Raw genomic sequence first — 24,537 nt, 5'->3', positions numbered from 1 at the left:
TGCTTTAAAGTATGACATTTCAACAGCCTAAGCCACTGTATTTATCGCACATAAAAACAATGCTGAACTATTTGCTTGTTTAAGCTGAATTATCATCCACCACTGTTGAAGAAAAAAAAAAACAGGTTTACGTTTTCTTCATCACTCTCTCATCAGAAGATATCAATCATTTAAAAGAGGGCTGAAGTTATCCTCTATCCAGGATATCAATTCTCTAGATTTGGTCAACCAGCACCATTGACAGACATATACAAAGCATATCAAGTAAAAGCCTGCTCTAACCAGCAATTAAGTAATATATTATAAAAATGTACTTTGTGCTCCATTTCAAACTGATAAATTACAATGAATGATCCAAAAGATGATAATTGTATCCCCTTCTCTGATAAAGGAAACATGTAGGAGTGACATGAAAACGTAAAGTTGATTCTTGTATACTTTAATCAAAATAAAAACACAACCAAAATATGCGTAGAAAAAAAAAAGACAAATCACATGAGCTTATTACATCTATAAAACATCACCATCATATTAACAGTGGCTTTTCCACCACTCAGTCCATTAACACAAAAGAGTCCCTGAAGAGAGACCGAAAACCAAGATGAGGAATTGGCTCAAATTGTAGTCACATTAATGCTGATTGGATGGTCATACATTTGTGCACCATGTTGATGGGTTGACATTTGGTGGAGTCCCAAGTCTCCTTCCTTCAGAGGAGGAAGAGGAGGTATTATGAAAAGTTGAGAGTAAAATCATTCGCAACATACAACAATCGAGACAGGAGCTTGGAGAGTGTAGGGCATTTTAAGGGACATATGAAAAGACATGTGTAAAGAGATGACATTAGTAAAAAACCTGTTATCTGCTCTAAGTGACACTTGCTACAACACTAGACCAGAGTGACTCTTCATCTTCTCTTAGGAGCAGGTTTTGTGCATCCTGTGTGAGGCCTTGATCAAGACCACAGAAGGAAAAATAAAATATATAGATATATAAATGTCTACCCAATTCATCCACTGCACACTACCATCAGGCTACAATTCAGATCAAAAATCACACCAGAGTTCAGAGGTTGGCACCAAAGATGATTGTTCTTTAAATTGCTGGAAGCAGAAAGTAAAGCTCAGAGCTAAACAGTCTATAGGTGATCACTGTAATAATAGTCTTTTGCTCTTTAGATGGCCTGTAGCTGACCAGATGAATCTCGACCAATGAGGAAGCACGAAGCTGGCCGATGGAATCCGACGCCATCCACCGATCAGCTGCCATAGATGTTTTCTTACCCATGTGCAAAACGTTTACTACTATTAGGAAGCGACATCTATCATAAAACAGTGTAATAAAAATATAAATATTATTTTGTGGTGGTCTCAGAACAGTCTTCAGTGTGAGGAGTGGAGAGAGAGAAAAAGAGAGAGAGATGGGTCGGTGCTAGCCATGAGCCCACAACTCCAAAATCAGACCAGATGCAAACCAGCAGACTGCAGCTCTTTACACAATCACCTACCCATCCCCGGTTTCAGGCAACACACAAGCCCCTGGCGACAGGAGGGCAAGAGGGGGTCTTTCAAAAAGAAATCAGGACAACAGAATGATCAGTGGAGGGGGAAGAAGAAAGCAGCACCATCTCCACATGAAGGGGGGGGGGGGGGCTTCCAAACTGTACTGTGAAAGCTACTGTGGTTTTTGATCTGAGAGTGAATGGAACAGCACCATGTTGGGGTTTCCACAGCTGGTCAGTGTCTCGGTGAGAGGCGAGGCGACGAGAGGAGGAAGAGGGGGATGCAACGCGGAGAAGCTAATTTTAAGGCCCTGGAGCAGAGTAAGGCTGAGGTGGCTGATTATTGGAAAGATTGTTACCAAGAGGTTTCCTTGGAAGTAAGACACAGACACACACAGAGACGAACAGAGCGGAGGAGAAAATGATGGGGGGAGAAGAGAAAGTATTAATGAAGAGTGTGAAACAGAGAGAAAGGGAGGGGAGAAACTGAAAGATGGAGATACAAAGAGCACCACTGTCCGTAAACATAGACTCCTAGACAAATCAAAATAATTAAAAAAGAAAAAAAAAATTACAATAAAAAAATAAACTATACAAAATCTTTTAAAACATAATAAAAAATGATAAAAGTCAAAATCCCTGCAGTATTGGTATTAGTGAGTCTGAGAGGAGGGCTGGGTGGGTGGGTTGGGTCAGTGTGACCAGCCCATGAGGTGGCTGACCCGGGCTTTCTCAGTCATGCGTCGCACCCGACCCGACCGCGACCTGCCCAGGTTGAGCGGGTCCGCTGCGTTCCCCTCCTCCTCAGACTCGTCGTTGTACAGGACAGTCCGTCGGCCCTGGTTGCGCGTGTTGACCCGGGCCGACTTCCCTGTTCGCTGGCTTGACCTCTGGCCAGCAGCCGTCCGTGGCAAGGCTGCTCCACTCTGCTGCTCCTCCTCCTCTTCCTCCTCCTCCTCGTCCCTCTCCACTTCATCATCCTCTTGCTCCTCTTCTTCCTCTTCCAGCTCCTCTTCGGAGTCCTCCTCAACCTCCTTTTCTTCCTCCTCCTCCTCCTCTTCCTCCTCCTCCACTGGCTGCTCAACCTCCTCATCCAGCCGCAGTCTTTTCGCCTGTGCTATCGTTTCATGGCCTGTCAGTTTTCTCTTCGCCACGACGACTACCTTGCCCTTGTCTCTGTGGGAAAGGCGTGGCGCTTTACTGTAATCGTGGTCGCCGCCATCAGGAAACTGCCCCACCTCCACGTCGCTCTCTTCGCTCTCTGACGAGGAAGAAGAGGATGAGGATGAGGAAGAGGACGATGATGAGGAGGATGAAGATGAACTGCCAGATACAGGCATTTGTTTCGTGCGCAAAGTGCCTCTCCTGTGCGACTGCCGGCTGCCGTTGACAGTTGGCCCATTACAAAGTTCTGGAAAACAAACACAACCAAATATTACGTCCACTCTAGATACACTACATTACAGGCAGACTTCCAGTGCAACGGTTTGTACACCATACTTTTGTACTTCTGTAATGACAGAAGGTTACAGCACTGTGCTGATAAACTTGTTAAATATTACATGTAACCTTGTGCGTGTTCTGCATGCATTAAGAGGTTTTTGGAAGGTAAAGATATGCAGAGGTTTTTGGCAAGTAAAGATGTGCAGAGGCTTCAATACCAGAGTTTTTGGCAGGTAGCCCTCGGCTGCGCATTAATCTTTTGGCCCCTGGTTGCCCTGAGGAGGAGGAGGAGGAGGAGGAGGACGACGACGATGACGACGACGAAGATGAACTCGAGGGCTGGCCGTCTTCATCCACAGAAATGTCATTGGATTCTGAGGCTGCAGAGACATTTGCATCTTTCATATGGATTTGCAAGTAAAACAAACAAACAAACAAACAAACAAACAAACAAACAAGGAGAAAGCACAGTGGGCTGGACTGGGTGACGGAGCTCATACCTTGTGAAACTCTGCGTGTGCGGCTCCTGGATCTCTGCTGGGTTTTTGGTTTCTTCCCTGAAGACTTGTTTTTCCCTTTAGGGCTAAAGGATTACAGCAAAATGACACAAAGAGATTCATTAATCAACTGCAGTTTGCCAACAAGGATTCTTTTTAAAACAAACATTGAAGATGTTTTCTTACCTGACTGGTGGCGAGTCCTGTAACCGCTTGCTGTAGTTCATTCTCTGCCGATTTCTCCGTTGGTTTTGTACAGCAGATTTATAATCTGAGATTATGGCGATGATCTGCCTCTCGAAGAATGCGGACAGACTCAGAGTCATACTGAAAATCTGTGAATTATCAGAAAACATTAGGCCTGATCACTTCTTACCCGGAATCACAAATGAAACGATGAAACTAATGGTGCATTAGTGAAAAAAAAAAAAGTTATACAAAAAGTGTGACAATAGTCTTTTTCCTTCTAAATAAGGACTCACCCTCGACTTTTTGTTTGGAGTGTATGCCTTGGAATTACTGAAAATCAGACGGATGTCTTTGGCAAACTCTGAGGGATTTTCGTAATTCCCTACAGCTAGTGTCTCTGACACAGTTCCCAAATCCATTGGAGTGTCAATGATATCTCGATAATCCTGCAAAACACAGAAGTGAAAGTTACATTTAAACCACTGAATAAAATTCCTTATAACTGATCGGCCACGGTAGCACCACCTACGATATTTTGTGTGAAGACATGTTAGCATAAGTCTTTGAAGAAGCAGCTCATGGCAATGCTAGGCTCTCAAAACTCCAGAGCGCCTGCAGGTCAATAGGCCATCTGCACACCATCTCACCAGGGTGAGAAACACAAAAAAGGGGAAGGGGACTTACTGGATACTCAAAGAGGTCAACGGGCTGTCGGAACGGCTCGGAGTCGGGGCTGTCAATCATCCTGCGCAGGAGATCCTTACACTGGTTCCTCCACGCACTGATGTCCAACACGACCCCTCGCTTCTGAGCCCCAGACCCGCCCTGCGGATGGAGGATAAAGGACAGGAGGATATTTAATATGCGTACATTAGGGCTATTTTGGAAGCGCCGTGTTAATTAATGTTAAGCCCCAGAGGCTTGAGAGGGTTGATCCATATGCTATTCATACATTTTTCAAAGACAAAAATAAACCCTACATCAACGTTCAGGCTCCCATCTTTGAAAATGAAAGCCTAAAACGTTAACAACTGAAATGCTGTGAGTATCAGCATCAGCAGAATCAGAACTCATGTCTTATGATTTTTATAATAAAAAGGTCTATGACTGTTTCTTATCTTTATCTTACATTTCAATTATGGTTGGATTCACACATGTGACATGACTCATTACTTCATTCTGTTCCTCACAATCTTACTGTGACTGTCTTTAGAGATAAGGGGGGGGGGGGGGGTATTATGTCTTTGCTGTGTTTTACAGCTCTGCATGGGTGCATCTGGATTGCCAGGGTAGCACTAATCAGGGCCTGCTTCAGAGGGATCCACGCAAGCTGGGACGACTGATGCCATCTCTCGACAACCTGGAAGGATACCATTTTCTTGTTTAGTCTAACTGGCGGATCGTTGAGTAAAGGCATAACGGCTCACCCTTGATGCAAATCCTTGTAAATAAAATTCTGTTCCTGAATTTTCCTACCACTGCCTTACAGGGTCCTGACTGAGTCGTTCATCAGTGGTATCAAAATGACCATCAATACTCACTTGTTGACCAGTGGATGTCCCTGGGGTGTCGGAGTCAACATCATTCTGACACACACAAACAGGAGAGAGAGAAAGAAGCTGTTCAGCACCAAAACCATAAATGACCCAATCACATTGTTAAGACATAAATGACCCAGTCACATTATTGCTCAGAAAACATGGCTGATGTTCAGACCAGAAGGCCTCACCTCCTCTTCAACACTGCTCAGCTCCATCTTCATCCTGTGGTAAAGGTCCACTATGTCTACGCAGCTCTGATCGCTACAAGAGAGATGGACATAACACAATTCTAAGTGGCTCATGGTCATAACACCTTCAAGACCCCTCCATATCGCCAATGAGCGCTCTTACGATAACTGTAACAAACTACAGTTTTACATATAGCTCAAGCTGCTCAAAACAATGCTATCCCATCAGAAAACTTTATCGTTACATTTGTCCATCATTGGCAGTGCGCACAGCCCTTAAGAGACGGTAAAAGACGGAGAATTGTGCATTTGTCTGTAATGGCCCCCCATTATAAAACTTAATTAGGTGAGGAATAGTGAGAGTAAGCATCTGCTGGTTTGCTGTACCTGATGAAGCGCAGCAGTACATCAGTAACGATCTTGGCGGCAGAGACGATGGGACTCTGTGGCTCGTTGAAGATGCGGGCGTTGTGCTCGATGTAACGTACCTCCCACATGAGAGCAGAAATTCTCCTAGAGGGTTGACAAGGCGGGTTTATGCCAATGGGGCCACAATTATAAGATCTTAACTATGGAACTGTAGTAAGTGGAGGGAAATTTGACTGGGAGCCAGGATGCGCTACCTGTAGAAGCGGTTCCTGAGGCGCTGTCGGACAGTGCTGAGGTCAGTGGGGTAGGCCACTACAGAGCAGTAGAGGGGATAATCCCTCAGATCCACAGGACTCTTAAACTCCTTCGCCACATCTGAGAGCATCCAAGCAAATGAATATTAAAGACTAGTAGACATATTAAAACATTTCTTAATGTGTTATAAATATTTAAAAGCAGCACTTACGGGTTTTGCTCCAAGACTAGTGAGCTAGCTGCCTTAAAAGGCGTGCAAAACCTTGCAAACACCACCCTGAGCCTTATTGGCAATGCTAGAAGCTTGCTAACATGCTAAAATGGTGTCTTGGTCAATAGTCAACAATGTTGCCTGCTAAGTGAATATCTTGGATGGCTAGTGGGAGCACCTCATTTTATCTGTCTTTCAAAATATCTGACGGAATATGGTATAGTCATATGAAAATAATACCAAAACAAGTTGCCTGATAACAGTATCTCTCAAAAAGTGGCAAATCGTTGCACAATGTTTGCGTGAGTGCGGTCTAAAAATTAACTAGGGTAGGGGATGTTGACTTTGAATTAAATAAAAGGAGAGTAATATCGATCACTCGTCAGTATCAAATCCCAGTGATGCTGGCCCGTGGTGCTGGCGTGTGCCTCGTACCCAGAGAGAGCAGCTGATCGATGGCCTGGATCACTCGCTCGCAATCCTCGTCCCGCGTCTGCGCCCCCCACTCTCCCTCCTGGGGTTTGTACAGGAGCGACTGGAACTCAGCCTCCGACACCTGGACACAATCTCCAAACTCTTCTGGGAGCTCCGCTAGATGGGCAAAGAGAGAACAATTGGTCATTTATGATGCTTTGAATATCAAAGTCTCATAAGGTGAATGATTTCACTACACATAGCAGGGCTATTCAATTACAAATTAAGTTGGGCCAGATTTTCAAACCAAGAAATTTAGCTGGGCTAGACATTTAGCAGCAGGTAATGACAAATCTTTAAACCAACACAAATGAACGTATTGAAAAACAAGCAATGTTTATTCATTGTTTCCCTTGTGGATTTGGTCACATAGGACAGAGGCACATCAAAAAGTGCATCAAACTTCTTGATGTTCCTGCGTCAGATGTAACTCTTTGGGTGTGTTCGTAAACTGCACACTATGAGCACACTCTGGCACTTTGAAACGTTTCAAAAATTTGTGTTGATGGAATTATTGTTTGTTTGATTCAGAGTGTTCAAAACGCCCACTGCGCACTCCATCTGAGGAGAGAGCTTGACGTCAATCAAACTGAAAACATTCAGTTCCAAATTCTCCAAATCATTTCCAAATTTATTTACAAATTAGAGACCTTAAGTAATTAAACACAAGTGTTAATTGAATGTCAATCACCCTTACTGTTGATAAGCTTTTGAATGAATTTTAAAGCCAAACTTACGAAGACACCCAAAAAAAACAAAAAACAAAACAAAAAAACATAAGAGCTGTAACTGAATGTTGTAAGGCTATGCGGAGTGCTGCATTCATAGTCTGTAAGTTGTAGATATTTATATAGGAATTTCTGAAGGCTCGCAAAATGTGTTTTTTTTTTTTTCTCTCCTGCTTTTCTTCGCGTTTCTGGCTGGACCACGGGCTGGGCCACTGGGAGGTTGCATCTGGGCTGTATGTGGGCCACCTGTGGGCCGCCATTTGAATAAGCTGTACTTTGCTGCACTACCTTCTTCAGGTATCGGCTCCAGATCCCATGGACTCATTTTCTCTGTCTCTCCATTGTCCCACCTATTAAACACATTCTATATTAGCATTTCACACTTTATTTTGTGGCAAGTCCTAACGCACCACAGACATTATACTGTAATGACTGATTCCCCTTCAATCCTTTCTGGAAACGAAAACAGGACAAAAGTCACATTCAGCACACTCAATACACCACACGCATACCTAATATTGTAACACTGGAACAGGCTATCTGGATATTCTGGTTCGAGCGGCTGCTGGCTTTCCACTGATCCAAACCACCATGCATCATCGATTATGCTCCTGAATCTCGAATCTAGTCACACAGAGAAACCACATTAATGGCTGTGAAGAACATGGGATGAGCAACAGGCTCAGAATTTATGGCAAACTGACTCACCAGGTTGCCAGTTGCGTTCTTTTGCCTCGTTGTAAAACTGCTGCAGCACCAAAAAGTCGATGACATCAGGCATATCATGATACCTGCAGGACAAGAACGGAGGGCTCTGATTTAAAGCACCGAGAAGGCGTGCAAACACCTTACAAACACCACCAGCACAGTTTTTTGCTGAATATAAATTGAATATAAATTTGAAAATAATACCAATACAATTTTATTCCCCAACATAGGGAAGTACCCTTCACATCTGATGTTCTTTCTTCTCTGAATATTAGCACAGGATGCCCTGAAGCATGAGACTTTGTTGTACGTACGTGTGTGTGTGTGTGTGTGTGTGTGTGTGTGTGTGTGTGCTCACTTTAAAATGAAGGACTCATTAGTCATCTTCCCTGAGAGCGGGTCTAGGAAGGCCAGTTTGAGGCAGCAGAGGGTGGGCGGGCCCACCTCATACTTTATGCCAATCACCTTCACCGACTCTTGATCCTGCAACAGGAACACACAGACCAAGAGCAGACCTCATTAATTCATGAAAACAATGCATGGTAGTGAGGACGATAACACACAGCAAAGGTGGGGAGGCCAGTTAGCCCCAGGTGGCCATCTTACCCTGAGATCCAGTTTATTCCAGGGCTGTTTCAGACGATTGATATTGTAGGCTTTGGCCCTACGCACTGCACGTACGTACGCTTCGTGACCTTGACGGAAGTAGATGAGCTATAGACAGGTGAACGAGAGTTTGAGACGGTTTCAGCTACTTGTTAACAGTCAAAAATGATTAAGACTGTATTTTTCCTTCATCTCTACATATGTTTTGGCTCTAGAGGTCTAGATGCAGAATGCAATTCTGCTCAACTTGTCGACTGACTCTGTGCATTAAAACTCAACACCTCTGACACACAGACGTTGACATGTGACCATTTGTCTCTAAAGGTTCGAGCTCCATACCTCATCCCCCATCTGAGGCACGAAGGGCAGTCGGCGGGCTGTGGTGTCTGTGATCCACGATGGAGGGTTCCACTCAGCAGATGCACTGCCCGACCCGGGCTAAACACACACACAAACACGTTTCAACATCACATACCAACAATTTGCCGTTTTTACAGTGCCCATCAAGCACAGCATTAGATACACAGGTAAGAGGCCTTCATAAGCAACTTATTTCATGACATAAAATATTGAGTCAGATCTCTCATAGTACCAAACCATACGTTAAGAGCATATATTTTGTCCATTACATGTTGCAATGGTTGTGATTTCATTTAGGTTAGAAAACAGGAATAGAAATATCAGACCTTTTTAGGTTCTTTTGGTTTCTTCTTCTTTTCTGCCTCTTTCTTTTTCCTCTTCTCCTCCTCCTCTTCTCCCTCACCCTGGGCCTCTCCCTCGTTCTCAGAGCTGCTGCTGGCCGGGGCTCGGACAGGACGCCTGGTGGACCGCTTCGGAGGCTGAAGGTTGATACCTGCATCGGCAGTCCAATCTGAGTACTCGCTTGACGAGTCACTGTAGAAATATGAAGAGAAAGAGGAGAGAAAAGAAAATTGTAATTTGAACTTGAATTATTACAGTCCTTGACACCAGACACTGGAGCACCAGATAAAACTAAATCAGCCATCCCACGACGCCACACTGTTCAATCATTGATGGTAATGAGGCAACGCTGCTTGGCTGAGGTCATGTTTATCAACTGGAAACCAACAACAAACCTGGAGCTGCTGTCACTCTGCCATTGAGCCTCTCCGTCTGATGAGGCGTCACTGGCATCCGCCTGCTCCTCCTCCTGCTGCTTCAACACACACACACACACACGTTAACCCACAAACAATGAAGAACAGCTTTCTGAAGTACTTTCATTAAAATTAGGACTACTTCTGCCTCTGCTAAGAGCATTTCTCAAGACTGTTCAACCTTTTTAAAACCTTTGCAAGGGGTGTCTGTTAACTTAGCCCACCCAGCAGTGTTGGTTAGATTAGCCCCACCCTGTAGCCCTACCTCTGCCTCGCTGTCCGAGTCGGAGCCGTGCGGCGACCTGAGGTTGGCGGTGCGGCGTAGAGCGCGGCGCTCGCGGGCCGAGCGGGTGTGGTAGGAGTGGCGCTGCTGCTGCTGCTTCTTGCGCTGCGTTCGCCGCATGGAGCGCAACGACATGAACTCCGGCTCAGCCTGGGACGGGGACGCACACACACACACGCACACACACACACGCACGCACACACACACACGCAAACACACACACGCAAACACACACACGCAAACACACACACACACACACGCAAACACACACGCAAACACACAAGCACACACAAACGGACACAGGACAAGAGCAGGTCAGCGTCAACTGGGCTGTTGGAACAGACCTCCTTGTCTAGCTCAGTTGATTAGAGTCATAAAGTGTTTGACTCACTCGTGTGGCACTTTGCACAGGTTTCCTCCTCTTCTCCGTGTTGTATAACGAGCGCTCGGACTCTCCTTTGGCCTGCCGACTCTCCTCCATAACTCTGAAACACACCACAAACAGACATCAGCCAACCGCATACATGGGGACGCATGCAACATGATCATTCAACGGTGGTGTTAGTGAGAGCCCTTTTGTCCTCCACATAACTTGACAGATCCCTGATGCTTTACTATTGCTTGATCTTGGTACACTTTCAGCATGCAACATGATGACTTGCATCATGCAACTCTGGACCCATAAGCATCCATTTTGTGTGGCAAGTGCATAGTAACCAGATGATCCTCATAGTCCTAACAGCATTGTTTTTTTAATATCAATATTACTTGTTTTACTTGTAAGGCTATAACAAATGTACTTACTTACATCTATCTATAAAGCAAGAAGCGTCTGTGTGTGTGTGTGTGTCTGTGGCACGCATATCTCGCTGACCGTTTGCCAGACTGATTTCAAACTTGGCAGGTGTCTTGCTATGGGCATGAGTAAGTGCAGGGCCAAATTTAGTTTGAATAAGAAATGCAAAAGATATCGTTAAATATATCGGTAGAAGAAGCACATTGGCTTTCGGCGCTAGCCACTCCCCCTCCCACACACCACTGTACTGTAAGCTACCAGTGAGGATAGAAGTAGGGCTTTGGCAGAGCTGGATCAGTGTAGGTTACACGGGTAAAAACTTAACATGTCTGATCTCAACAATAAAGTGAACTCCGCGGATTTTACAACAACACGCCAACACACACAGGTATGCAGTGGCTCTTCAAAATGACGTAAAAAAATGATGTGCAGTAAACAGACACATCGAATAGCCCAGGCTACTTTGGACCGTCTACGCTACGTTGGAGTCACACCGTTGCAAATATCATATGATTCATCATTTCACAAAAATGTTTGTGTTCTCCATCATCAAGTTATTCAATAGGGTAAGCATATAGCCTTGACTCAAAACAGCTGTTAGGATTATGTAACTTTGATTTGTAAAAAATGTCACATGTAGCCATGCTTAAATTTTGCTCACTTCACATTTATTATATTATTATATTATCTGTAGGCCTATTCATTATTGAATGCTTAGGCCTACCAGGAATTATGTTTTTCCCTATCCTATTTTCAAAGCAGGCCTACCTGCAGGTATGTAATTGGGCTACAGGAATAGAATGTTTGAACGGGCACTGCACTAGTGATTTCAAATACCAACAATATGCTGTTTAGCAGCAATGGTGTGCCTAAGACTGCTTTTGAAAAGGCCTTGGTTTTAATCAACTAATATGCAACACACTACTAATCACATGATGTCCTGAAATAACATGTTTTGATGAATGAATTCAGGTGAGCTCCAACTTATGCCCTCCCTACATTGAAAGACTTTGGAAAGATTTGGAAAAGATTTTTGAAAGACTACAGTCTCAGACCCTCTCACATATAAAGACATGTCATAAAGTTAAGTCACAGACTAGTCACAGACTATGATTTTGCAACGACTAGGGATCTTGCAGCGTCACTATTTACAAGATTGCAACTACATTCCTTTAAATTATTTCCCATCGTGCACTAGATATCAACACAAACTCAAATGATTGATATAAGTAGCCTAAGTCACATTTTTTCGTTTTTCTGCAGCATTGTTTCATGTGTGACATCCCTAACCGATTTAGAGTTGTTCGGTCACATGGACTAGCCGACTAATAATCTATAAGAAATTATCATATAGGCTACAGCGGTCACCTACTTTGCCCCTTCCTGTTTGGTGTTGGAGAGAGGTCACTATTGGTTTTTATATTGTTCACGTCACTATTTGCATGAGCCACGACTAAATGACTTGCGATAATGGCAAATATATTTAGTTTTGGCGCTACGACAATATCAGAGAAAGACTGACTCCGACTGACTTAAAACCGCTAAGATGGGCACCTTACACTAAACGATCTAGCTGACGGGAGTGCGCCGCGACTCCTGTACAACTCCCATGATTTCTGTCAGACTTTTTTAGTCGTCAGCTGTGAAATTGCACGAAAATTGTACAATGTAAGGCCGGCATTAGACTTAATAAAAACCTACAGCCACACAGGCCATGGCCAAAACCAGCCAGACTGGGTGCCCCATGTCCCTTCTAAATCCCCCTGTACCTCAACATGCTGGCTGGGACCTCGTTGACCACCACCCTCCGGCTCCAGGCCAGCAGGTCTCGCTCGGTGGCCATCTGGCTGCGGGGGGCATTGTGGTGCATCTGCCGCACCCCTTCCACCTGGCCACTCCGCCGGAGGCCCACGTTGGGCGGAGAAAGGAGAGCCCCTTCACCCTCAGCACCTGCAAGATCACGTTCAGTGGAGAAGGTGCGTCGGAGTGCCTAGTTCAGTTCTGGTCAGTTCATGTCATGTTTGGTGAAATGACCGGAGGAAGTCTATTCTTTTGTGCACAAGGATTGTGATCAGCCAAAGCCATAGTTATGTAATAACTTCGCAATATGTACACACATACACAAAAAAACCAACGACAAAAACCTTTTAAATAGCAAAACTAGCTTTTTGTAACGATCAAATTAGTTGCCCAGTTACTGTGGAAATGGCATGGGTGGAATATGCCTGATGTGCCATAAAGAGCAGTAGTGTCTCCCTCACCTGCTTCCTGATCTGCTGGGTCGATTCTCTGGTCCTGCTGCTGCTGCAGCTGTCTGATGAGGTCGTCCAGCGGGCTCTCCTCCTGCTCCTGCTCCTCCTCCTCCGATGTCTGCTGGCCAATCACCTGCTCAACCACCTCCCCGTCACCTGCGCAAAGCCACAGGAGCCACACAGGTGTTACTTCATAGGTACACAAACTCCAGCAAAATTGCATTATACAACAACAACCACAAAAGCATATGTAGGATTTGTATCAGGCAGATACACCTTAAGGGTCTAAACAGACCTGTTTTTGTTTGGCAAAGAACATCTATGTTGCACAAACTGTTGGTGTAACTTTTATGTTAGTGATGTGCCTTTTTTTCCTCGTGGGCCCTTGTGATGTTTGTGTGAAGACTTATTGTGCTCACATCAAACTATGCAACACACAGCTTACAGTGAGCCATTCAGCCAACTCTGCATACAGGGCAACCCAGCCAACACTGGCAGTCAGAGCCTGTGTTCAGCAATTTGCCACTCGATGCTATTCAACTGCAAATGGCCATTTCTAAAGGGAATTAGTTTAATAATAATAAAAAAAAAAAAAATTAGAATATTTTTTTATGAGAAATTTATAGATGAAGGTCAATGATGAATGTTAACTGAAATTGAAACGTAATGGTTACATCAAAGCAAGAGTACTTCACTATCCATTATGAAGGTGGGAACCTGTTCAAGTCCTCAAACTGTTGCCAGTACATCAGATAACATTACTCTACTCCCTTAGTAGCTTATTTGGCTAGATGTTCATACTCTACTCCCTCAGTAGCTTATATGGCTAGATGTTTACACACAGGACACCTCTCCCCAACCTTTCCCATTTTTGACCTTCTTTTGACTTGTGCAACTGTTTACCATTGGCCAAGTAGCTAAGAAACTAGTTTACCATTGGCCAAGTAGCTAAGAAGCCTGTTTACCATTGGCCAAGTAGCTAAGAAGCTTGTTTACCATTGGCCATGTAGCTAATCCTATGTGCCCGTTGTCATCTTACCAGTAGTAAGTTTACTATTAGCCATGTAGTTAAGAAACTAGTTTACCATTGGCCATGTAGCTAAGAAACTAGTTTACCATTGGCCAAGTAGCTAATCCTATGTGCTCGTTGTCATCTTACCAGTAGTAAGTTTACCATTGGCCATGTAGCTAAGAAACTAGTTTACCATTGGCCATGTAGCTAAGAAACTAGTTTACCATTGGCCAAGTAGCTAATCCTATGTGCCCGTTGTCATCTTACCAGTAGTAAGTTTACCATTGGCCATGTAGCTAAGAAACTAGTTTACCATTGGCCATGTAGCTAAGAAACTAGTTTACCATTGGCCAAGTAGCTAAGAAACTAGTTTACCATTGGCCATGTAGCAAAGAAACTAGTTTACCATTGGCCATGTAGCTAAGAAACTAGTTTACCATTGGCCATGTAGCTAAGAAACTAGTTTACCATTGGCCAAGTAGCTAAGAAACTAGTTTACCATTGGCCAAGTAGCCCAGCTGGGGGACAAGCTGCTCGTCTTTGCAGTTCTCTCTGCCCGGGACCAGTCGCTGGAAGATGGACGGGTGAGGGTTTCCGTCCACATCCACTAGGAAGGGTGGGGGCATGAGGTGGGGGGCCTGCTGGGTCTGCTCGTCCAACACGTAGTTATTGGCGTCCCGAATCAGCGGGCGGAAATCCGTGTGATAAAACATCTGGTCAGGAATCTGATGGGAAGGGAGACAGATGACGTCCATGATCAAGCTACTTTCAAGGTACCAAGTGTAACTCAGTAGTGTAAAAATATTTTGTATGTTTGAACATTTGCTCTGAACAGAGCATGTCAAGCATCTTGTTCCTATGCTTATCAGCAATACAAAAGCGTTTTTACCTTCTCGTAAAGCCTACTGCATCCAAAACCAAATATGAGAAGGTGGCCGTGAGAGTCTGTGCAGGCAAAGTGTTGACCATCAGCCGAGAACTTGCAGTCAAAGACGGCACCGTGGCCTTGTCCCTCAATCTGTAAGAACAATAGTGAGAGAGGGAGGAAGGTTACTGTACTGTACACTATGTTCATCCAGCACATTTGCCCCCCCCCCCCCCCCCCCCTACACAATGCACCAGTAAAAACTCAACCACTGTACCATGTTAAAGAAGTTTCGGATCTTAGTTCCCCTGCTGAGGTCCCAGACGTAAATGTTCCCATCATGCCCGGCAGAGAGCATGATCCTCCAATCAAACGGGTGGGCTTCCAGCACAAAAACTTCGTCATCATGACCCTGCACAAAAAAATAAAATAAAAAATTAAACAAGCCAGTCAGACCCAACTTCACAGCAAATGAATCCACACGGAACCACCTTCTGGTGAAGACCCTTTCATTTAAAAAGGAAATTTATACTGAAAAACAGTGCCCACCACTTCTCATCTAAACACACTTACTGATAACACATGAAGCAGTTGGCCACTGGTAGAGCTCCACACTTTCAGCAGACAGTTAGAAACAGCAGTGATGACCATGCGGTCACTGCGGTCCCACGCAACCATCGTAACGACCAGTTTGGTGGACTTGTCCTCTCCTGACACCATGGCACTCCTGTTTAAGACACGCACGCAATAACAAAAGCCTCAATATTTAGGCACTTGGTTGACTGTTTCTATTTATGAGCTATTTTTTACCCCCCTCTTCCACATCCGTAAATCAGAACACATTAGCCTATTATTTTGGCATCTGCTTCTTGCTTGCTTAATCATAATCCAAATGTGCTCTCTCATATTTATTCTTCGCTTGACTGTCCTGTTTAACCTCATCAGGCTTAACCCAGATATTTTCATTTTAATCTAGCCAAATTTACCCAGAGCAACAGGTCTACCTAGCCAAATAAACCATCTTCACAGTAGCCAAAATGGTCTGGCCATTCACTCCTAAAAGTCTGCCCAAAGGTTAATCTCATGTGCATGTATGAGCAACAAAATACATAATTGAAAAAGAAAATAAAAAACAGGCTCGGTGTTGCCCTCTAGTGACGGGACAGTCCCTCACCCAGGCAGACGGGCGCTCATGTCCAGACAGACGCTCTTCCACTCCTGCTGCTGGAAGTGCCAGATCCGCGCCGTGCCATCACGGCTGCCACTCACAAACCTAAGACTGGCATAGACACACACAAGAGGAGAATCAGAGGGAGGTCACTTGCTCCTACTCACTACTGGGGCAATGGGGGAAGCCCCAGGGATTTGCTGACTGAGTCTGACTGAGATTGTGAACGTACCCATCACTGTTGTTGCAGAACTGCACGGCTAACACTTTATCCTGAAAAACAAAACAGAGGGAGTTGAATGATCACAGAGAACACCTTCCTTCATAGACACCATTTCAACATTCTTAATTATCTCCAACTTTCACTGGCTGTGCCATCTCACCATGTGAGCGTCCAGCTCCGAAAGCTTCATGGGTGTTTCCGCGCCCAAGTAGTACACTCTGATCACATGGTCTGTGCTTCCTGTGGTCAGGAACATCCCACCTGTCAATGGAAATGAGGAAAGACAGTGAAGATGAAGTCAAGAAATCAGGTCCCTGAACACTGCAAACATGTATGGGCACTGAAATGAAATACTAACACTAGATGTACTAGCAATAAAACTATGGGGAAATGCTGACTGTGGCAACATGGCATGACCAAGAAATGCCTGATCACTAGCCACTAATCGTCATCTATCCCATAAGCATTCCTAAGTTCACAACAAGCTGGGCATGTCATCCATGTATAATTGACTGTATTGAAGCAACACGTCTTACACACAATTATTCCCATGTACATTTATTTTCTATAACATTTATGTTTAAGGCAAATCCATATAGCAAATTATGAAGGAATGCAAGCTCTGTACCACCTAGAATGGGCAACCAAAGGTTTGGCCTTATTGCTTTAAAGGAACCGTATGTAAGAAATGTAATTCAATTAATCATAAAATGGCCCTGATATGTCACTAGACATTAGGAAATCATGCTAATTTCAAATACTTATATCACTGACAACAGTAGTCTGGCCTGGATATCGTCATTTAAGAAAGTGAAGTTGCAGCCCTCAACTGATGTTGATGTTTACATATTTGTGTTTTAGCCTGATCCGCCACCTTCCACCTATCTAGTAATCACAAAGTCAGTAGTGTTTCGGCATCTGGGTTGCCAGCTCTGCTTTAGTTACCACATCTGCGGTGTACACCGCTCTACAGTATTTTGAAAGTGATTGTAGTACCAGTTTTGGCCAAAATCCTACATACGGTTCCTTTAAACAATCAGCTGCTTTTTTTCTTGTAGCAAGCCATAATTTCCACAGACCTTCTTTTCTGAATGGCAAGTAAATAAGTGTGTGCGTGTGCGTCTAAGGTGAAGTCGGCCAACCCAATCATACTTACCACAACTAAAGGAACAGCAGGAGATCTGAACACCTGGGCGTGAACGCTCAACAAACTTCACTGGACGGTCACTACACAAGACACACATCAGCAGTGATGAGATTAATTGTACAATCTCAAGCTTCCACACACACAAACACACAACTCACACACACACACAGGGTGCAGAGGAATTAAAACTGTATGCCCAATCCCACTCACTTGAACTTCATGGTGAGGGCGTTCCACTGCCAGAAGCACACCATGCCGTCTGCCCCTGTGGAGGCCAGCACCCGAGCAGAGCCTGTGGTACCTGGAGAGAACTGAACATGGTAGAGAGGGACACAGATATGCTGATGAGCATCATGCTCTGTGCATGTCTTAATGTATACAGCTTGATGTGTACGTCTGTCTGGGCCCATACATGTAAGATTCTTGACACCTCACACTCAGATCTTAAAGCCTGAAGTATCAGAGATTTTCAAAGCCATTAAATAATAATCTATTTCCAAATTTTAAACAGTTTGGCCTATGCCTGAATTCTAGTAAAGTGTCTGAGAACTTTAAGTCCTGGCAAACCCTTTTAAGGCCAGTTTCCCATACATGGATTAAGCCTAGTGCCAGGCTAAACACAAACTTAAGATGAAAATCTCCACTAAAAAAACCTGTATGTGGATTAAGTCTAGGACTAGGCTTAGTCCATATATGGAAATTTAAAGTTAAAATTTAAAGTCAAGCACATAGCATTAGTTCTATAACAGTTTGAGGCTGTCCAGCCAGGAGGCGACGGAGACCTGTATGGATGTGATGGAGGCGGCATGGCCCTGGAGGACAGTGATGGGTGCGCACGTCCTCAGGCACCACACGCGGATCACTTTGTCGCAGCTGGCCGAGGCGATGAGCGTGTTCTCATAGTTGACAGTCATGTCCGAAATTTCTGCCGCATGACCACGGAGAGTTGCTAGGAGACGGCCGTCGTCTGTCCCCCATATCTTCACTAGGCAGTCGTCGGAACCCTGGATGCAGCAGGAAGCAGCTCATATTAGTCTACTCTAACCCACACCATACACATCCATTTTCCTAATCATTCAAGGAGCAAGGAGGAGCAGACTTCAGGGATTAATATCAACTATTTTCACTGAAAGTTTTACATTTTTGACAACAACATTAAATACATCAACACCTCAAATAACTCCAGCAGCCACAACAACTGTTGTGGAACACAATAAATATGTGTCTCATACCAGAAACATGTTGAGCAAGGTATCGACAAAATCATCTGAATGTTCAGCTTGGTAGGTTTCACAATCTTTTAAGCATCACAATAAGCCACAATACCCCCCCCCCCCCCACACACACACACAGTGACTGATGTATAAGAGCTCCTTACTGTGAAGATGCGTCGTCCCGTGCGATCAAACGCCACACAGTAAACCGAGGAGAGGTGCCCCAGGATTCGCCTGTGCATCTTCATGTGCTGATAAGTGGAGGAAGGGAGGGCGTGCCCAAAACGAGCGACGCCTGCAGTCTGTCGAGCACCCATGATAGATGCTGGGGAAAGAGAGAGCAATCAGTGGCATTGAACCCCATGAGCGACTTTCACAGGGCAGCTGAGCTAAAGCCGATATATGATATCTGCTCTAGTTCTCTCTTGTTCTGTCATGTATTCAAGGTATTGCGTCTGGATGCAAGAAAAATCTGATCATAATCCCTAAACAGCACTGAGCACAGGAAGCTTGTTTCATTACTATGAACACTGCTGCACCATGGGAAAAGCATACCAAAGTTGGGTGGCACCTCCATACTGACTGGAGGTTCTGGTGGGCGTCCCCTGTGTAGCGCTGCCACTGTGGAACTGCTCCATACTGTGTTACAACCTGTGTCAGACAGATGCACACAGAGAGGAAGAGTGAGAGAGAGGGAGGGAGGGAGGGAGAGAAAGAGAGAGAGGAAGATAAATAAATGAATGCATGCATACATTACCCGATTAATAGCGAGAACTGTGGACCATAACTGTGACACATTACAATTCACATGTCTAACACCCAGAGGCATTTTGATGTTTTGCTAGACGACTGAAACAGGAACTAATAGCTTGTGCATTTCACACCTCTGCTCCCTCCTTTTTCAGGGTGAGATTTGTGGGGAGGAAAGTACATCAAAGACCATTTCAGGAAGAACCTACAAAGAGGAATGCTTAAACTATTCACAGACAGTGGTAGCACTCTGTAATACAGTATAGAAGAAATGCAAACACTAAGAGTGAGTTGGCACTATAAAAGGACAAGGGCTGTAATGTTCTACCTGGCAACGTCATTGACACAAACCTATGCATCTGGTGTTAGAAACAAAATCATTGTAGACCCATGTTAAAATGACTATCCATACAGTGTGGTGAAAACACAAGTATGCACAAGTGAAACCACAATGTTACATAGTGCAATGGAAGTGCTAAGAGGCGGTTGGCACTATACAGTACTAGGACTAACATTCTTCCTAGTTGAATCTAGCCTTGGGAGACCATCCTGATCTCACAACCTCCATTTTTCCACTTGCAGATCATTCTGGCTTCTTGCGATGGAGAAAATTTGGAGCCGTTCGCCAAACGAACAGCCAATCAGCGTTGGTTTTGAGGCGTCGACACTGTTAGTACGTCATACGCTTTGTTGATCTGATTGGTTGATTTGGCCTGTCTATCACCAACATAGATGGTGATCGACAGATGGTTTATCCAATCAGCTAACCAGTATTTTTGTCCCTTCCCAAAAATTCTCCAATGGAAAGTTCCCAGATGGATAAGCCGAGAAAAAGCAAAGCAATCCATCTGGCGGAGTCGGGTTAAGTTGAACCATGGACACGAGCCTAAACATGAACTAAAAACAGACCTTTGATGAAGATCTCCAGCAAAAATCAAGAGTCGAGTCTAGGATTCGGCTTAATCCATGTAGAGAAACCAACATCTTGTGTTCATGTATGGGTTACAAGCTGAACGTACCACCAGAAGTGCCCTACCCAACCTACAGGAAATTTACATAAGGAGATGTCAGTCGAGAACAAGAAAAATGATCAGGGATCCCAGTCACCCCAACAACTGTCTCTTCTCTACCCAACCTACAGGAAATTTACATAAGGAGATGTCAGTCGAGAACAAGAAAAATGATCAGGGATCCCAGTCACCCCAACAACTGTCTCTTCTCTATCCTCTATCCTTCTGGGAAACGTTACCGCTGCCTGAAGTCCAACACGGAGAGAATGCGGAAAAGTTTTTACCCCCAGGCTATTAGGATTCTAAATGAGGATTGTGGCAGGAGCACCAGCATAGCCTAAAAACTTTGCACTTTGGACTTTTTCTTTATTCTTCTCCCTTTTTTATACTTTGCACAGTCTTTTTTGTGATTCATTTTCACCTGCTGCCATGTGAGTTTGGCAATGGTGTTGCATCTGAAATGTTCACAGGATTAGGCATACACTAAATCAGTCAATGGGGGCTACTTAAACATTCAATTATCCTTATTACTGTAATCTATATGCCCACTTCTGAATTGGGCCTTTCTATGAACTCAAAATAGGCTATTTAATTATTTCAACTCATTTCAGACATTCCGCAAGCTACTAATCCTCCGTAACACATATTTGAAGAACATGTGGGAATAAAACTTTACTTTTAGGCATTTAGGCTACCCGATCTGCAATACGTTGCCAACAGCCTTGCTTTGTTCACTGCCGACGTATTTGATTTTTGTCGTAGAGTGGGTTTTAATTCCTCATAACTTGTCATAATAATTGTGCATTCCTCATCCATAAAATAAGGTGATCGTGTCATCATTGAAAGTGGTGACTTGCGCTGCAACCCGCCCCTTTTATGTGAACGCGCACAAACTCCAATTAGGTTAACCCTGGCTCAACAAATCAACTTCATAATCAGCGTCGTAGTACCTATTAACACCACTTAAGATAACCAGGTTTTGTCAACCCTGGTTTAACAAAGTAACCCTGGGTTACATCTGGGTAGGTAAAGCTCCCTTCGTAGTACAGGCCCCAGTGCCTTTTCCAGAGGCCCCTCTGGTGTAGTGGTACCATTTGAAATATTCAGAATATGCTGATGCATCCAAAGATCAACACTACCTAGAGGCCAAGCAAATACAAGCAAAAATCCATTCTCTGACCACATTGCTGTTTATAACATATATCTATAATACGGAAAATAAAGATGTCTCATATTTCAGAGGTGATAATAAGTGTGGAACAAGTTCTTGTGTGACTGGAACATAAGAGGTGGACAGAGATTCTGAGATACTGCCTAAAGGCAGTTTTTTTTACATCTGAAAGATTCCGGTAGAAACAGGTTGCTGACAACAAATAGTTGATTACTAGCTTTCAAAAACACCTGAGCACACTTTAAAAAATCTTCAGTAGTACGCTATGCAGCATCCCACGTTATCAGGCTACCGTCTATGGTGACTATGAAGGCGGCAGGAAGTGAAAGTAAAGGGCTGCGATCGCGCAGTCCAGGCTATTATAATATAATATATATATAATAGGAGGGCGTAGTAAAAAAAAACTTTTACAAATAACGAATCCCGATTACCACTCCACTGCTGTCTGGGACTTTTGCTAAATGCATGAAATACAAGCCTTACAGTGAAAGACGGATAGGCTACCTTCTGATCCTATCGAAATAAATTGTTTATTTTAACACAGAGGAGAAGGACGCATTTGGCGCTCGCTGTAGCCTCGCAAAAATATTTGAGCGCTAGAATGTCCTAGTCGTAGCCTAACAATAATAATTCAATAGGACTATTTTCTGCTAAAACATTAGGCTACATATTTTACGTCCAATGTAGGCTATAGGCCTGCAAGACATGTAGGCTACAAAAAGACAATGACACATTCACCTCACAGTCAGGAATTATTTGAATAAGACGGTAGACTAATAAGTCTTTTATTTTACAAGACAGTAGACTAATACGTGATAACTGTTTGGCTGACAGCCTTTAAAGTAGGCTCAATTTCATTTCCAGGGAAAGGTTTTTTTTGTGTGTTAGCCTGTTACAGCAGGAATTAGTGACTGGCATGTGGGGGCGTGGCATCACGATGGTTGCTTCCCATCGTGATGTCTGTCAACCATCATGAAGGACGATGATATCATCCATCGGCACAACCCTAGTGTGTGTGTGCGTGTGTGTGCGTGTGTGTGCGTGCGCGTGAGTGTGAGTGTGTGTGTGTGTGTGTCAACTCCATACCCTTTGCCGTGCGGAGAAGAGACTGTTTTCCAGTGCCCAGTAAGGTACAGACCCCAGGAACACTTGGTGGAACATGCTGGTCAATCAGTGGTCCCACCTGTTTACACACGCGCAGCAGGTAATCTGCAGGGATATGCTGGTTCAGTGCCACCTGTAAACATACAGGGGAAAAAAACCCTCAACAGTTGATAGATATGAGAGAACAGCAATGTGGTTGACACCATTATGGTAGTTTAAAAGTATAGCAGCCCATGTCTGCCACATAAAGTACTACTACTACTACTACTAAAAAAACCTCCACCAACTAATTCTGAAATATTAAATCGAAATGTTAAGATACTAACTTAGTATTTTGAAATACAAAAGAGCAATTATGAAATGCAAAATTACAAACATGTTGAGTACTTAGTTAGAAGGCCCATCTCAAAACTTAATTTTCTCTGATTAAGTATCTCAAAATATGAATGTAGCTGTAGTAGTCAAGCCTACAAAACTTGCATTAGATATTACAATTAATTTCGTGTTGTTCTCTCTGCCACCCCCTTCTGTCTCCCTTCTCCCCCACACACGTACACACACACACACACACACACACACTCACACTAGACTAAGGCCCAACGACCAATCAGAGTCAAATTTCGCCTTATCCTGGGCTTACTCAAATAGTAACTGGTATTTGATTGGTTGGGGAACTTTGAGTGACGCCTAGGATCACCAGTCCCGCCTTGTTCTGTTTGCCCTCGTTTAACCCCTCCTCTTTCAGCCCGCACACAATAAGGAAAAAAATCAAACAAAACATTTTTAATTATAAAGATATCACTTTACTATGAACCTTTCGTAAACTATACCTTGTTCATCATTCCTGACGTGAACACAGAGTAAGAGACATACGCCTCAAAACAAAATATCCTACCACAAAAAAAACAAAACGTACGATTCATAACAAAAGTTACAGTAAGAATTTGACAGTCAATGATGCGATAAAGTTATTACACTCACCCAGTCATCGAAGTTTCGCTTATATTGTTTCCCATCCCAACTCCACCGTTTCGGGATCAACTGGAGAGAAAAGCGCCGCGTGGTAAACGCAAGAGTCGAGTTCTCGTACCATGTATATTCCCTCTTAATACAACTTAATAGCTGTCGCTTAGATATTACACATCAATAAAGCCGAAAAGCGGCAGATATCGCGCACATGAAACACGAGAATAAAGCTAGCTAATGTAGCAAGAGGAGCGCGGCTTACCTCATACTCTTCCAGTTCCTCCACCAGGATCTGAAATACACACACAGCGGGTTAGCCATCTATAAACAGTTAAACCACACTTCGTTTATGCTTAAGGCTGCGTTGACACACCGCGTTTAAAACACTTAACGTACCCTTGCAGATTTTTTGCACGGTCCCGACTGAAGAAATCTGGCAATCAGGTAATACAATTCTGAAAACAGAAGGACGCATTATCAAGCCATTCAGTTCTAGCATTAGCTTAGCCTAGCCTAGCTTAGCCCCTGTAGCTAACTGCTGAAAGTATTATGTTAACGTCCAAGTGAAATACACAAGCACAACACCCACCGGCTTCAAGTTGCGAACAATGTTCGGCTGCCATGGTTATGTCATTACACTGGATTGAGGTTTACTGGTAGTTAGTTGTAATCTCCTAAATTGTTGAATTCAATTGAATCTCTTTAATTGTTCCCAGCGTTCGGCCCTTTCCTCGGAGCCTCGCGCAAG

At 43.9% G+C, this 24,537-nt stretch overlaps 1 protein-coding gene and 1 long non-coding RNA gene across 3 annotated transcripts in view; one reads left to right on the top strand and one right to left on the bottom strand.

The window, feature by feature from the left end:
- LOC143111813 (uncharacterized) overlaps positions 1 to 1,263 on the top strand; it is a 36,282-nt gene extending 35,019 nt beyond the window's left edge. Inside the window, exon 3 of the long non-coding RNA XR_012984617.1 lies at positions 1,179 to 1,263. This is a non-coding gene — a long non-coding RNA (uncharacterized LOC143111813). The remainder of the gene's footprint in view (positions 1 to 1,178) is intronic.
- On the bottom strand, positions 419 to 24,537 carry brwd3 (bromodomain and WD repeat domain containing 3). 2 transcript variants are annotated; one of them, XM_076274071.1, is made up of 40 exons: positions 24,379 to 24,537; positions 24,186 to 24,244; positions 24,052 to 24,081; positions 23,805 to 23,864; positions 22,806 to 22,956; positions 19,344 to 19,439; positions 18,953 to 19,113; positions 18,357 to 18,578; positions 17,785 to 17,885; positions 17,584 to 17,654; positions 16,588 to 16,688; positions 16,437 to 16,477; positions 16,211 to 16,315; positions 15,610 to 15,763; positions 15,314 to 15,448; positions 15,061 to 15,189; positions 14,671 to 14,896; positions 13,169 to 13,315; positions 12,677 to 12,857; positions 10,503 to 10,596; positions 10,094 to 10,261; positions 9,808 to 9,887; positions 9,397 to 9,604; positions 9,050 to 9,148; positions 8,711 to 8,818; positions 8,463 to 8,587; positions 8,105 to 8,187; positions 7,909 to 8,020; positions 7,685 to 7,746; positions 6,630 to 6,785; positions 5,983 to 6,103; positions 5,747 to 5,872; positions 5,360 to 5,432; positions 5,172 to 5,216; positions 4,315 to 4,455; positions 3,924 to 4,076; positions 3,628 to 3,776; positions 3,445 to 3,527; positions 3,163 to 3,324; positions 419 to 2,912 (listed from the first exon to the last, which is right to left on the bottom strand). In XM_076274071.1, exons 1-40 carry the CDS (start codon positions 24,410 to 24,412, stop codon positions 2,194 to 2,196), a joined length of 5,271 nt encoding a protein of 1,756 aa, XP_076130186.1. In that variant the 5' UTR covers positions 24,413 to 24,537; the 3' UTR covers positions 419 to 2,193. The 2 variants fall into 2 exon arrangements, with proteins under 2 accessions (XP_076130186.1, XP_076130187.1); XM_076274072.1 differs by having other exon boundaries at positions 9,808 to 9,884.

Source organism: Alosa pseudoharengus, unplaced genomic scaffold, assembly GCF_046254945.1.
Source record: "Alosa pseudoharengus isolate Yale_2024_CS ecotype anadromous, Long Island Sound unplaced genomic scaffold, YU_APseudo_1.1 YU_APseudo_1.1_scf_8, whole genome shotgun sequence".
Lineage (NCBI taxonomy): Eukaryota > Metazoa > Chordata > Actinopteri > Clupeiformes > Clupeidae > Alosa > Alosa pseudoharengus.
This window is presented reverse-complemented; position numbering and strand designations above follow the sequence as displayed.

What these genes read in the sequence shown, in the direction of transcription:
- brwd3 (XM_076274071.1), bottom strand. Translation starts at nt 24,412, where the DNA reads ATGGCAGCCGAACATTGTTCGCAACTTGAAGCCG. An exon ending in CTGCTGTTCCTTTAGTTGTG is followed by an intron (nt 16,689 to 17,583) that starts GTAAGTATGATT and finishes TTCCATTGACAG; the next exon opens with GTGGGATGTTCCTGACCACA. An exon ending in AACCAAAAGAACCTAAAAAG is followed by an intron (nt 9,149 to 9,396) that starts GTCTGATATTTC and finishes GTGTGTGTTTAG; the next exon opens with CCCGGGTCGGGCAGTGCATC.